Source organism: Labeo rohita, chromosome 3 (assembly GCF_022985175.1).
Source record: "Labeo rohita strain BAU-BD-2019 chromosome 3, IGBB_LRoh.1.0, whole genome shotgun sequence".
Lineage (NCBI taxonomy): Eukaryota > Metazoa > Chordata > Actinopteri > Cypriniformes > Cyprinidae > Labeo > Labeo rohita.
In genome coordinates this window covers 17,256,121-17,271,525 of record NC_066871.1, presented here as the reverse complement: position 1 = coordinate 17,271,525, position 15,405 = coordinate 17,256,121, and the positions used below count along the sequence as shown (strand labels likewise).

The 15,405-nt window shown below is 40.1% G+C and overlaps 1 protein-coding gene across 7 annotated transcripts in view; it reads right to left on the bottom strand.

The window, feature by feature from the left end:
• Positions 1 to 15,405, bottom strand: part of cacna1aa (calcium channel, voltage-dependent, P/Q type, alpha 1A subunit, a) — a 120,664-nt gene that overhangs the window by 18,327 nt on the left and 86,932 nt on the right. For 3 of the 7 annotated variants that reach the window (XM_051101011.1, XM_051101012.1, XM_051101013.1), the window contains 5 exons: positions 13,855 to 13,982; positions 10,683 to 10,779; positions 4,627 to 4,741; positions 3,940 to 4,047; positions 2,267 to 2,370 (listed from right to left, as the gene is read on the bottom strand). In XM_051101011.1, coding sequence (XP_050956968.1) covers positions 2,267 to 2,370; positions 3,940 to 4,047; positions 4,627 to 4,741; positions 10,683 to 10,779; positions 13,855 to 13,982 — 552 coding nt within the window. Of the gene's footprint in view, positions 1 to 2,266; positions 2,371 to 3,939; positions 4,048 to 4,626; positions 4,742 to 9,842; positions 9,940 to 10,682; positions 10,780 to 13,854; positions 13,983 to 15,405 lie in introns of all 7 variants that reach the window. The other 4 variants (XM_051101015.1, XM_051101014.1, XM_051101020.1 and 1 more) reach the window with 3 other exon arrangements.

Genomic DNA, 15,405 nt, shown 5'->3' with positions numbered 1-15,405 from the left:
GCCAGAGTGTGAATGAACTTTTTTATTTGTCCAGCCAAATTAATTATAGGTAGGACACTGGACATTTGGCAATAAGATGTTTTAGTAATGAAAATTATCTACATTAAAAAATTGTGAGCTCAAACTTGATTTTTACCCTTATTTCGAAGTTACTGTACTCTGCCTTTGCAGTGTCTACAAAAAGTGAGAAGTCGCACCAAGGCAAAAGGCAGTAACTTCCTCTGCGTACCACTAGAGGGAGCCTGAGTACCACTACTAGTACTCGTACCATGCTTTGCTATGCTCAGTAATGTAAGAGAATGCTAGACATAGCATAATTGTTTTTATATTAACTTGAATGAGATAGCCTAACCTAAAAGAATGACTTTTGGAATGATGTGAATGCCAGCAAGCAGGAACGGTCAGAATGCTTGTGGACTGATTTTATCGGGTTACAAGAAAAGGTAGGATATGGATTTAATTGCAATCTGTTATTAGCCTACTGATTTTATAATTGATCATGCTACATGCTACGGCATTCAATTCCACACACGTCCAACTAGAAGTGACAGCCTGCTGGATAGTCTGCATTATAAAAAGGAAAAAAAAAACCTTGAAACTTTAAAAGATTATTCACGATTACATATTGTTGCCAAAATATATCTTCACAGTGCATTATTATATGGAGCTGTTTGGCCGATCGCTATCTATCTAATTAGTTTGTCTAATGCTTCAGTGACAGATCAGATGTATGAAAGTATGCAAGTTACACAGTAATTAAAATGCGGCAGACTTTAATGGACACCAAAACAAAGGCAGAACACCGTATAACTCCAAGTCGGCACCGTAACTTCATATTGACGTGTGGCTAAACAAAGGCAGAATGGTGTAACTAAATTTGAGTGTCCCAAACAAACTGAAAGAGCGGTAACTGGTGTTATATATAACTCATTTTTGACCAAAATCGAAGTTACGGTCTTTTGCCTTTGCACGGCAGAATGGCAGACGGCAAAGTTTGAAGCAGTCATTATGCTTACAATTCCATTTAGTGAAACTAGTGGTGCAGAAATTACACACTTCACCTTTAGCTCCACATAAATATCTTATTTTGTGAACGGCAGAGATGCATTTGGGAATGTAGTACTTTAATGTCAAATGGTTGTTCTAGGTAAGGGTAAAATGTTGAGCTGTCATCACTACTGGCACTTGATGCAATAGGAACAACATGGTCATGATTAAAGATTAAGGGCAAAGGAACTATGTAAATCTACTGGACTACTAAAAAGGTCATCACTCACAATCCCAAAATGGGAAGGAAAAGGCAAGTACATTGTTAAAGGGGTCATGAACTACTACTTTTTATTATTCTGTACTTTTCTCTAAGGCCCACTTATAATGTTATCAAGATTTTATATCAAAAAACATCATTTAGAAGTAATAGGCTATTTTCTGTCCTGTTTTTAGCCCCCCTCATCAGAACGCTCTGTTTGAATAGGCATGGCGGATTCCGGATTGGCTAATAGTTGTGTATGTTTGACAGCCTAAATCCTTAATAGATGGATGCATAAATACTCAGTACATAAAACGATCTGTAATAACAGACAAGCAATAGTGACCACGTAATAAAAAGAGTTACTCATACTTGTGTTGCAACATTACTGTCTGATCCAATATAGTCGACACATCATTGTCTTTTAGTTTCAATCTTTCTGAAAATCCTGCATTGAATCCTGCCTTGTTTGTAAATGAATCCGAGATAAAATGAAGTGAACAAAAGACCAAGTTCTTACTAAGCAGGCGTCAAAGAAGGCATTTATCTTCTTCTGTAGAGGCGGTGTTTAGACACACTATTACATCATAAAGTGGAACATTCCACACCCTGTTGTTTTGACAGATTTGCTGTTTTTAGACCAAAAAGAAAGTTTTGAGTTCTGACACTTACAGGATGTTTGTATAATACAACGACTTCTTATATATCAACAGATCAACAGAATTTAAATTTTTCAGTTCATGACCCCTTTAAAGTTGATATGGATGAACAGATCATCTCAGATTCCACATGAACTATGACAAACTGTGACAAACACATTTTCAGTGATTCCTCGATGTTTTTTTGCCTTTCTCAGTAGCTTCTCACTAAGAATGTTCTTTTAACAACATCAGCACATTCACTAGCATGTAAAGTGCTCACTATCTAAGACACAAGTGTGTTTACACTAGTGAGCTGTTTGTCACAGCTCATTGTGGACTGAGATTGTAATTGCAGGGTGAGAGGAAGACGGCATACCTGCTCATCGTGGAGAGCCTGTGTCCGTTTGGCTTTACTTTGCCGATAATACTCCATGATCATCATGGCAGCGTAAATCTTTCCCACTGTCAGGTCTGTCGCTGCTGAGAAAAGGACAAGTTACCCTGCACGATTAGACAAGGTGAGATGGACCCTGAGCGAGGGGGATGGGAGTGAGGACGGGACGTGCACAAGACAAAACACAGACGCACAAACTCACATGCACAAACAAATAGTGTCAAATCGACACACACAGAGCCATTGGTCTTTTCACAGGCAGACTGAATAAAATGGCTAAAACTTTTTACGCACTTCACGCATATGTGAAATTTTTACTGTTTAAAGTGCAAAAGTACTGTAAAAACTGACAGCAAACTACAGCATAATTCCTAGATACAGTAAAACGGTCTCCCAAAAACGGTCTTTGCCGCTTTAAGGAACCGAGTCCTCAAGGAGAAGTTACTAAGAGTAACTTCAGACTACGTTTACATGCCATGCTTAGTGGTGTTTAAAGCCATGGTCACCACCTCTGTATAGGATCTGCATAGAACAATGAAGATAAAAATTAGCATCAAACAATACAGTTCTAAATTACTACATGCTGCAAACTCATCTAAAACATACTTTCATATTACTAGCATTACGATTTTGCCAAAAGCTTTATTGCCTAATGCGTGACAGCAATGCCACCTAATAATCTCATGCTTTTTTAGCATCTAGCTAGCATTAGGCTAGCTAGTTTTAAGCATATTATATAAGATAGTTAGCTTTAAGCATGTTTTTAACATGTCTTACCAGCGAGCTAGCACATACCTCTCATTGGTAGCATACTAGTGGTGCAATATATACATTTTTTTTTAATAATACTGTTTTACGTACATCTTGTCAGGAATCTCATACCCCTGTAGTGAAAAGACATCTATAGAGGGTTGATCTATAGTAAGGCACCCCCTGGTCTCAGGCATAGTGAGCTGGACGTACACGAATGTGTGTTATAAATCTCTCTTGTAGCGCTTGAACATAGATTGTGTGTAATGTTCCAGTCGTAGTAGCGGGAAGGAAAGAAGCTAACCATGCTAAAGCTAATGGCAACACATCAGGTGCTTGTGAAATATCTTTCAATGCTTATTTACTGCACTAAAACCCTAAATTAAATGCAAAGTAATTTTGATTTTATGCACACACTAGGGTATGTGTATAGTGCATATGACATAAATATCATTATTACGGCAGTACATCCGACACTGGACAAGAGTAAAACTTTGTAGTGCGTATGTGCCTAGCATCTGTTTTAGCGCACACTATCAAGTTTACTTTACGCAACTACTGTCTTGGATTTACTTGCGTGTATAGGCCTTACATTTATTACTATGCAAACTGAAATCAGCAATTAAATTGTTGGAATTTTTGCACCATTATTGGATTTTAATAATACATACTTTCTGTGTTACTTTCAGTGTCAACGATTAATTCTATGTGAATTTGTTATTCTGTGGTCAGTCTGCAATCTAAATGTGTGTGGTATATATCTAAAATGAGGCCTACAATGAAACTAAAGGTGCAGACCTGGACCATCAGGGGGTGCAGAGCAGTGAGTGGGCTGGCTGAGAGAAGCTGTCCTCGGGTGGTAAAAGAGAGACACTGTGAACACACCAACCTCCTGGGTAACTTACACTTGTGGGGTGTCACCAGAAGGTCCAGATTCTTCTGAGAGAGATTAGGCCATATCGCCATCATCTCCTTCCTTAGTTCAGCATCCATCTGGTGCTTATCTACACCTCCTATTTACACAGCAACAGGTACACGTACACACATATATGCAAACATATTTCCACAAACACACACACACACACAGTTTTTGTTAAGGTTTGAACAATGTGGTATCCAATCTTATATAGAAGTTCTGCACACAAATTATATATTTTACAAGTCATCATATACAGTGGGATCCCAAAGTCCTCTTGATGCTATTTGTACCTCCAATTATATTTTGATTAAGATGCATTCTTGTAAGCATTATAGATAGTTTGTGTTTCTGGTGTAGAACCAAACTTTCTTTATCTTAATTTAATGCTGTTGAGCAGCAGAAGAGGCTGAATCCATATACAAGATATGAGCATGCAGGTGTGAATTAGCAGAAGGCAATCAATCGTTTCATGTTCGGTGTGAAAGCACCGTTCATGTGCAATTTGCCTTGCTTTTTCACATCACGCTCAGTGTGAAATGGACTTTATGAGGATTCTTTTTTGAGGTTTAGATTAGATTTGAATCTCAGACTTTTGAACCCTTCTGTACTTAAACCGCTATAGGCAAATACATCAAACAACAGCAATCAATGTGGGAAGAATGTAGAGCCAAACCTTCCCCACCCTTGGCGATCTTGATGTCCAGAGCAGTTCGGATTAAGGCCATAAGGGTAGAATTAAAGTGCACTGTGTTGTCATCAGCCACCGGCAGATCCATCCGCAACAGTCTCTGTGGAGAGCCAATCAGGACCAGTTAGAAGAGCAGCACTACTGAGATATATGTGTGCTTTGAACCTCCAGGAGTAGGGTGTGCGTTTGGTGTGTGAGAGGAAATGGGAGGGGAAAGGAAGGAGGGATTTTCAGGGTTAGCTCTGTGACCTTTGATACTCAGTGCAAGAATTAATTTAGAGCGGTCTTCATGGTAATCATGGCAAAGGAGGAGACTGATTAATGGTTTATGAGATTGCTCTGGAAGTTAATATATAAAGAATAGTTCTGTGGTCTAGAGCAGTGGCTCTCAACTGGTTGGTCACAACCCAGAAACGGGTCGCAGGTCTCTTCTCAGAGAACAGCAAAATAACCCAAAATGCTTAATGCATATAATACAACTAACATAGTTGCTTACAGTCAGATATAGCAATAATAAATGGTAGGGATGTGCCCGAATAGTGAATCCTTATTTGGAAAAGCACGGAAAACGAATAATGCATTCTACAGAGACACTAAAAGATCATGGTTAGCCACTTGCTAGCAGTAGCCTGTTACATTACAGTACATAAATAAGTACATAAATCTAGGGCTCTATCATACACCAGACACGACGCAAGTGTTTTTTGTTAGTTTCAGCCCGACAAAGTTATCAATTCCTCGTCCAGCACCACGTTGTTCAAAGAGCAAATGCACTTGCGCCCATCTGTTCGGCCATAGGTGTCCAGGTCTGAAAACAAGGTGCGTTCAGGCGCATTGTTGGCGCATTGCTATTTCGAGGCAACTAAAAACAACTGCGCTCAATGTCGCAGTATTTATTTTTTAAATTTTTTGTGCCTATAGGAAGGTGCACAATGCGTGTACACACAGTGATGTGCAGCAGCACACAAACATGCCAAATGTTAAAAATGAAAGGATTACGGTGTAAAAGATTATTATTGTGTATCATTGTCAGGGGGATTTGGTGGAATCCGGCTTGTCCCGTAGATGGTCTGCTCATGCACTTTAACCTGACACACGAGCAGATCCGTTTCCTCTCTAGAGAAGCGTTCAGTCTTTGTTCTTGCAAATTCCACCATGTAAATAGCGAATCCACCATGGTGCAAGCATCACTGGCTCTTAAAGGGGTCATCGGATGTCCATTTTTAAGGTGATATGATTCGTTAGGGTCTTAATGAGAAGTCTATAACATACTTTGGTTAAAATTTCTCAGTGGTAGTATAAAAAAAAACACTCTTTTTACCTTTAGCCTTTTTTAGAGCGAGTTCTTTTGTTGCATTTGGCTTTATATGCTAATGAGCTCTGCTCACTCTGTCCCTACGAACCATTCTGTTCCGCAAAACTTGCTAACTAGCACTTTATTAAGGAAGGCGATTTCCAAAGATGCATTAAAAACCCTTCTACTCACTTCTGCTGTAAGTGAAGCTGGTTCATGAATGATTTGCGCAAACATAGACGCATTTATGTAGATCGCCGGGCACATTTTCTTCAAAAAAGCGAAAGTAACATTAATCCTCTGCGTCTTCAGCTACTCAGACATGTAAATGACAACTGCTATGTTCATTATTACATCCAACAACAAAATACCTCAATCGCTCAATCAGAGACATTCTTGTCTCACCCTGCACCGGAGTCGACACAATGGCGGTCAGACTGTTCACAGCTCACTCAGGGCGGGTGTAAGATAAGACGGCCGTGTCAATCAACTATTGTGGGAGCAGCCTGGGTTTTTGTGACAATGGCTTGAAAAACGGGATTTTACTCAGAAACACTGGGTAGATTTTGAAGAATTCACAAATTTTATGTTTAAACAACATGTAAAAGTGAATTTTACATCTGATGACCTCTTTAAAGGGAATGGGAGATGAGACTCTGATTGGTTTATTGCATGTTATATGCCCAAAACACACTCATGACTCATTAAGAGAATAGGTACAACCCCTTTGGACCATGCGCCTTGCGCACCGACCGTTTTTCCGTTGTTGTACTAGCAAAAGTGGATTCAGATACACCCTAAGGGCACCTGCATCATGCGCTTCAGACCACGCGCTTAGATCATTAAAATAGGGCCCCTAATGTTGTAAAATGTGTGGTAAGTACTGCCGCTCCATAGTATACACAGAGTATGAGTGATGGCGAATCTCAAAAGTGAAAGTAAAAAGCAAGCGCACATTCAAAAATGATTTTAATGTTCCGCGTATTAATAGTGATGCCCACATGTTATATACAGTATAATTACCCAACGATATAATTGCGAGAAAGAGCACTGAAATATTTCTTCCCTCTCATCTTGTATTTATTCCCTTTAGGGGTTCCGTAGTACATGTAATTTCCTTTCCGATATTTGGGCACATCCCAAATGATAAATAGTCTTACCAACTTTTAAAAGTAAGGAGGAAATGATTTTGTTGCTGACCTCAAAGGCAGTATTTTTCTGCACTTGTAATCTGGTTGACATGACCTGAAAAATCATGAACCGAGGCAAAATAAATCATACTGAATTAAATACAATTTCAATGAGGATAAGTATGATTGTACCAACCACAATGTATTTTGAACACTGAATTATTGGCTGTTTGATTTTAAGGACACTAATGTTAGTTTTGTAAAACTTGGGTCCTGAAGCAAAACCAGTCAAAAACCACTGATTCGGATGTCCATGAAACTGAGGCTGCATATGCAACAAATCCAATTCAAACCTGTATGACCTAGTTTTCATATCAGCATCTGAGCTGTCAGTCAAAGAGCTTTTCCGGGAGGAGGTTCACATATTAAACTCAGACCAGCGGATGAAGTAATAAATTAAAACATTGTTACGTAAACGTCAGTGTTTTAAAGTACAATTCATCCTGTACTGATCTGGGGAAAGATTATACTCAAACACAGAGAGTCATAATTGCATTGCACAGGGTTAAATGTTACCTCAATCCTTCCGTTACCATGTCACCCTCTGCGATGCAATCACCCACGTTACCCGATGCCTCCCCGTCCCACTCCATCCCAGGAGAAACACTCACCCTCCACCCCCCCACTCCCCTCTTTCCCAGCATGCATCATGCAGTCGCATGCATCACAGGACAAGCAACAGAGCAGCCAACACTGAAAGCATCATCTAGTTGGTTCATTTCAGCTCATTCATTTAGGTTTAGTAGTGGTTGCTGTCATTGAGACTCAATCATAGATGGGCTACTGGATAAAACAAGAGCTCGATCCAGATTCTCTGGTCTCTCAATGCAAAAAAGATGGGTGCAGGCTATTGGTTTAGGTTAGAGCAGCATTCTCCAGAAAAAAAAGAACAAAGGGGAATGGCTTTGTGAGTTGTTGTCATGAAGAGGATGAGCTAAGAGAGAGGATTCAGCTACCTGCTGCGAAAGGGTAATACTTTAATGCTACGAATGATAAAGAGAAAAGTAGCGGGCTGCCAGAGAGGAGTACCGGAGCAGGAAGTAGGTTTAGGACTGACAGCTTTTACAGAAGGAGTTTGGACGGTTGAGATGGAAGTGATGAAAGAGACAGGACAGAGACAGTGACAGCAAATTTAAGAGAGCTACATGAAAATCCGAGAGCGAAAGAGAATGAAGCGTAAGATAAAGCTAAGAGGAAACGTAAGAATAGAAAGCTCTACCACAGGCTGGTCACATTCTCTACAGGCGATCCTCTATTATGGGCCCTAATGTTTGACAGGGAGAAAGAGGGTGAATGCAATGATCGTGGTCACTGTTCTTCATTCCACTGAGATTCAGGGGCAACAGAGAGACCCCATTAGACAGGAAGTGACCTGTCTGATTGAATACACAGAGATTGTTGGTCTGCCACCACATGTTTATGCTGGTGGAGATCATAGAACACTCTATGGAGCAAAATATTTCACGAAATGGGAGATCAAATGGGACAGAGAAAAATGAAGGGGGGCGTAAGGTAAGAGAAAGGAGATCCCAAACTTGTCGAGGGGTGCAGATCTCCTTTCTTGCACTTTTTTCGCTATTGTTCACTGACGGGTGAAATGTCAGTGTACGGTTGCAGACAGACAGAGAAAGAGAGAAAGAGAGAAAAAGCTAAAGGAGTATATTGTGGGAGGAGCTAGTGGCCTAGAAGGCGGGGCATGCAGATGATTGGCAGAATGTAAAGAGGAGGGGCTGGAAACAGATTAGAACTGCATTGACAGAAGAAAGAGAAGTGGGAAAAGGATTAATTGTGCAAAAGAGCTACCAAAATGACTTGATTTGTTCCGTCGTAGGGCCGTAACGCTACCCAAGGATTACATGTGTGTTGTTGCGTATGTGTGCTTATCTGTGTGTAAGCGAAAAGAGAGAGACAGAGAGCTGGTCCCAAGAGGAAAGGGTCCCTAAGAGAGCGGCATCCACAGAGCTTAGGGACTCGGAGGACTAAAGTCCTTCAGGCCTTCCTACCACTGCTGCACACGCACATTTGAGGTGTTTTGAGCGTGTGTGTTTGTGATGATGTGAATATATAATATGCATGTGTGTGTGTTTACATGCGTCCCAATTTGCGTACTTATGCACTATTCTATGCCATTTTGTAGTGGTGTGTTCACACTGAAAATTCCAAAAAGAAGTGCACTTTGAATAGTGTGGAATGTTGGACATGCACTTGACTGTCGCCACTTTCCTTACATAGCAAAGGACAACCAGACTCCGATGCTGGATGACAAATTAACCTTACATAATTCATAACTAGACAGTATTGGACATAGTGCATAGTGTGTAGTGCGTCATTTGGGACACAGCTTTTGCATCTCAGATCTGAAATTAACTTACTGATCACTGTCGTACATTAAAGCATAAGCATTTTGCTTTAATGTACTGATAAAAATATAGAATTTAAAAACATCCTTGATCCTTCGACGCACCTACGAAAGTGTGCGTTGGTGTATATGTGTGCGTATGTGTTTTCATACGGTGCAAAAGTGCTGAGAAGGTTTGTCCGTTCCCGCTTCCCTGTGGATCGGCCCGCCTCAGTCTAACACCCTCGAACCCGGCCCTGCCACCAGAATCACAATAGCGGCCTCCGTCAGACAACGAAGGAGGAAAAGAAGGAGAAAAAAATAATAAGAAAACACCAACAGTACAGACACAGCGCTTGGCCACTCGGAGGCCCTCTACCTTGTAGGCAACCCGTGCAGGGCACTTCTTCCCCAGGCCTAACGGAGGAGACATGTGCCTGAGCATCTCATACATATCCCTGAAACTGATTCTGCCACTGGGCAACCGAAACAAAACAAAAACCAAAGGAAATGTGCATGGGAGAGAGAGAGAAAGAGAAGAAGGGGTAAATCAAAAAAGAAGGGATCAGGAAGGAGACGGGGAAGTGGGAGGGGAGGAGAACAAAACAGAACAGAACAAAAAGAAGGTTATTGGCCTGGACGAAAGGAGCGGTTTTGGTAAACTAGGCTGCCGTAAGACTGATGATCGGTCATTTGTGGGTAAAGGGAGGGGGGAGGTGGAAGGGGGTGTGCTCAACGTCTGAGTGCTAAAACGGCGTTCTATGCAATGGGGCGGGTTGCATAGAAGAGCATGCGGGCTTCAGAACAGGCATAAAGTCCCGCTGCTGGCAGGGCGTTGTAATGAAGTTTAATGTCAATGCAGTTTCTGTCCCCCTCCACCCAGAACAATGCACGCTACCGTACCAGCTAGGCCTAGCCGTGCCTCAACAGCAAGCAAAACAAAAATCAAAGATGGCTGATTTATTTCGTTTTTTGGTTTGTTTGTCTTTCACTTTAGTGGTTTTCTCGTTTGCTTGTTCCATACACACTAGTGCACTAGTTCATGCTCCTGTAAGTGTCGGCATTGTCCTGCACATTCTCATTGTCATATCAAGTAGAATGCAAGTAGAAATGGTGAGAGTACAAAAACATTGTTGAAAAGAAAAGAAGAGGAGGTAAGCGACATTCATTGCATTCTGGATGCTAGCAGGTAATATTAGTTTTTAAGTGGAAGTCAAACCTTGCAGGCCACCCTATGAGGACATTTCTTGCCTAAGCCCAGAGGGGGGTCGATAACTCGCAATAAACTGTACATATCCTTATAATGAATGCGCCCGCTGTAAGAAGAATACAGGGAAGTTAGAGAACACAACTCAGAACAGAGACATTGGCAGGAAGAAGAGCACAAGAACAGGAAGAGAAGCACAGAATCACACACACACATTTTCTTATTTGCTCGTCACCCGTTTGTGCCGTCGAATTTGCTCTCGCGCACCTCCATGTTACTGCTCCTTACCCGTCTCCACTCCCTGTTTTTTCCTTTCAGTTTTTGTTTTCTAGCTGTCGTTCTTCCTTACCTTGATTTCTTCCTTATTATTTTACTTTATCCTTCCCTCTTTTCTTATTTCCTTTTTCTATTTTTGTTTTCCTCACTTGCTTCCTCTTTATTTAATCCTTCTGCCTACATTAATTTCTTCCTCTCTCTTCTACTTCCTTTCCTTCCTTCCTCCTTTCTTCTCCTTCTTTCTTCACTCCTTATATTTTTCATTAACTTCACCATCATTTCCTGCTTCCTTCTTTTCCATCTTTCCTCTTTACATGGTTTCCTTCCATATTTATTTCCTTTCTCCCTTCTCTTCTTTCCTTTTTCCTTGTTTTCCTGTGTTCCTCATTTGCTTCCTCTCCTTATTTAGTCCTTCAGTCTACATTAATTTCTTCCTTTCTCTTTTACGTTCTTATTTTCTTCTTTTCTCTTCTATTTAATTTTCCTTCCTTTCCCTTCCTTCCTCCTTTCTTTCTTTTCCTTTCTTTCCATACTTCTTATATTTTTTTCCATTAATAAATAATTTTTTGCTTCCGTTGTTTGTTTTCCCTACTTGCTTCTCCTTTTTTTCTGTCAGTTGTATTCCTTCCTTTTACTTCCACTTTCTTTTTCCTTTTATTTCTTCCGTTCCTTCCTTCAATTATCTTTTCTATCATGTTTTTCTTTCTTGCTTCCTAACTTGGTTGCTTCATCTTCCCATTCATCCTTACTCTTTTCCTTTTATTATTTGTTTTCTTTACTTACTCTTTCTTTCTTTCTACCTCTTTCATTCTTTGTCTTCCTTCCATCCTTCCATTCACTTTTCCATAATGTCTTTTTTTCTGGTTTCCTCACTTGTTTCCTGCTTCCTTTTCCCCATCCATTTTTTCTCTTGTTCTTTCATCATTTTTCTTTAGTCACTGTTTTTCTGTTGTCCTTTTGCTTTCTCTTTCTTTCACCATATTTTCTTGTTCCTACTTTCTTCCTCTTGCTTCCTTTCTCTTTTCCTTCCCACCTTCCCACTGCCTTCCTTCCTCCTTTTCTTTCATTCTGTTTTCTTTCCTTCCTCTTTCCCTTTCTCTCTTTTAGTTTTCTTCTGTTTTCCTCAATTGCTGCCTATCTTCCTCCCTTTCTTTCATTCTGTTTTCCTTCCCTCCTTTCTTCCCCTTTCTGTTTCTTTTTTCGTTTTCCTCTCGTGCTTCCTATTTTTTCTCTCTCTCTTTCTTTCTTCCTTCCTTGCTCTTTTCTTTCCCACCTACTACCTCCTTTCCATCATGTCTTTTTTTTGTTTTCTCACCAGCTTCCTGCTCCCTTTTCTTTCATTCCTTCCCTCATTTCTTCCTCTTTCCCTTTTTTCCTCTTTTTGTTTTCCTCACTTACTTTCTATTTGCCTTTCTTTTTTCTTTCTTTCTTTCTTTCTTGCTTTCTTTCGTTCCCACCTTCTACCTCTTTCCTTTCATTGTTTTCCTTCCTTCTTTTCATTTTATTTTTCATCATGTCTTTCTTTTTTCCTCACTTGTTTCTTGCTTCCTTTCATTCTGTTTTCATCCCTCCTTCCACTTTCCCCTTCTCTTTCTCTCTTTTTGTTTTCTTATTGTTTTCCTCACTTGCTTCCTATTCCTTTCTTTTTCTTTCTTTCCACCTTCTACCTCCTTCCTTCTTTCCTTTTATTGTTTTCCTTCCTTCTTTTCATTCTCTTTTCTATCATGTCTTTCTTCCTTGTTTCCTCACTTCTCTTTTTCCTCTTTTTCTCCTTCAACTTTACCTTTTATTCACTCTTCTTTCTATCTTTCTTCCTTCTTTTCCTTTTAACTACATCTGTTCTTTCCTTGCTTCATTTTTTACTTCGTTTCTCTTCTTTCTTTTCGTCCTCCTTCCTTCTTGCTTTCTTGTCAGATTGATTCTGAAACTGAGAATGAAGACTCTCTGGAAGACTCACTCTCCTCAATCTTTTCAGCATAATTTCCCTGGGTAAAAAGGCTTTAATCCTGCTTGCGTGTCAAGATTCAGTCCTTCCTATTCTTCTCTGAATATCTGATTAACTCTCGGTTGCCCGCCTACATTACTGTCTAACACACAACATTAGGGTGACAGGCACTGGAATGCAGATACCGGGAAACTTAGCGTGTTCAGTAGAAAGGAGGGGGCTGGCACAGTAAGTTTGGCTTGCAGTATGCAGTATTCCAGAGTGGGAGGACTGGGACTCACAGAAGGGCACGTAGGAGGGTTTGGGGGGGATTGATGGATTTTAGCAGAGCTGAGAAGCTCAAATCCATGATCCCTTTCTCTCAGCTGGTGCTGTGGTATTCTCCTCCCTGTTTGGTCCAAGGTAGGATACAATGAAGCCAGGCTCTGTACGTTAAAGACTGTGCCAGAGGCCACGGCTCAATACCGCTGTCAAAAACGAAGCGTTCCAGTCGAACACATAAGAGAGGGCCAGTGTGTTCTGTTATATAGGACAGAGGCTATATTTACAGGTGTAAAAATGTATTGTTAAACACATTTAAAGCACACTGGTCTTTCACACAAGACCAAAAAATGCTAAAATAGCCTCTTAAAAAAAACGGTGTGTCCAGAATATTTAGGGGCCAAAGATATTCAAAAAGTTAGCGTCTGTTACATTCAATTCAGCATTTTAAAAGATCTCACCTTTAAAAGTCTCACCTTTCGATTAATTACCAAACACGTTATTGACAATCTAATGGTATCTATTCAGTACCAAAAAGGGTATATTAATACGTTTAGTGATGTGTATTATAAAATACAATCATATTCACTTCAAGTTACTAAGTAATTAGTACTTTTCACCATTAGTACGTGTCATATAACATTAGTATATAATAAAATATTGAAAGAGTGAGTTCATGTGTGCAAGTGCACATAGGCTCACCAAGCAGCTGGATCATACTCCGCCCAGATTCTCACATACTCGTCCAGGTGATGGGGTCCCAGAATAGAGGAGTCACGTGTCAGGTACTCAAAATTGTCCATGATCACAGCCACGAACAGATTCAGCATCTACACACATGTAAATCACAGGCCTAAGCAGACAAATCTGACCATTTTGAGCTGAAGTGTAAATAACACACCAAATGTACGTAAGATTATGTTATTTCTCAGCTTTTAAGCAATATTAATACAGTACAATCATGGATGCTACATTAAAGGGATCCCCCTTGTTTGGCTTCATATATATATAGTAAATTATGTATCTTACTGAAATGTGTAGTAAAAAAACCATTAAATATTTACGTTATTTAAAAATATCCATATAGTTTTATACATATTTCGGACTATGGGGGGCGCCATTATTTCGTTGATGTGAAAGGGTTGAGCTACTGGTGCAACCTGTTGCTATTTTTACTGCGAAACAACTCGAAAAATAAAATATTGAAACGATGACCACAGCTACTGAAAGAGTTTACAGGTGGCGATGGAAATAAGTGTAGGCTTAAACCAAATGCCGTACCATCGATTTTTCCCCACAAGGATTCTATGCGCCCCCAGATATCGAGTGAAATCCGCGCTGAGAAACTCATTCAGTGTCTGCGGCATCAAGTATCGACATGTTTGCATCCTGCCAGGATGGCATCTAGCGTTTCTTGTCTTTGCTGTGTGTAAGCTCTTTCAGTAGCTGTTGTTGACTAAAACCCTCAAAGGCATCAGGACTAAAATGGAGAGAACAAAGACGAGGGTCTTTAGGAAGCTGTATTCGTCCACAGGCATCTTCCTATTCTTTTCTCCTCTTCTTACCACTAGGAAAGACTTACATCGCTTCTCTTGTTGCTCTTTGACTGAAAATTACAACCAAAAGCCACACAATGTGGCATCGTATCAGTATTTTATTTTCAGAGTTGTTTTAAAATAGCAACAGATAGCGTCAGTGACTCACTGAGTGCAGCCATTCTACATCATCAAAATAGTGGCGCCCCATAGTTCAAAATATGTATGAAACGATGTTTAAAATAACGGAAATCTTTCATGGGTTTTCCACTACATAGTTCATTAAGAGACATCATTATGTTATATTCAGCCATACAAGTCTTAAAGGAGTAGTTCACTTCCAAAACAAAAATTTACGGATAATGTACTCACCCCCATGTTATCCAATATGTTTGTGTCTTTCTTTCTTCAGTCGTAAAGAAATTATGTTTCTTGAAGAAAACATGGCTTCAAAGGGCTCTAAACAATTCCAGCTGAGGAAGAAGGGTCTTATCTAGCTAAACAATCTGTTTCTTAATTTCTATTCTTTAAAATTGCCCTACATCGTTGTTTTACCTTTTTTTGTAAAGGGTGTTCCAATGCATGTTCACTCTGTAAACACCGGGTCGGTACTTCAGCAGCGATGTAGGACAATTTTGAAGTTGGAGGAGAAAATGAGATGGGAGTTTTTCAACATACCCTAACTGTACTGAACTGGAATGCGCAGAATTTAAGAAGG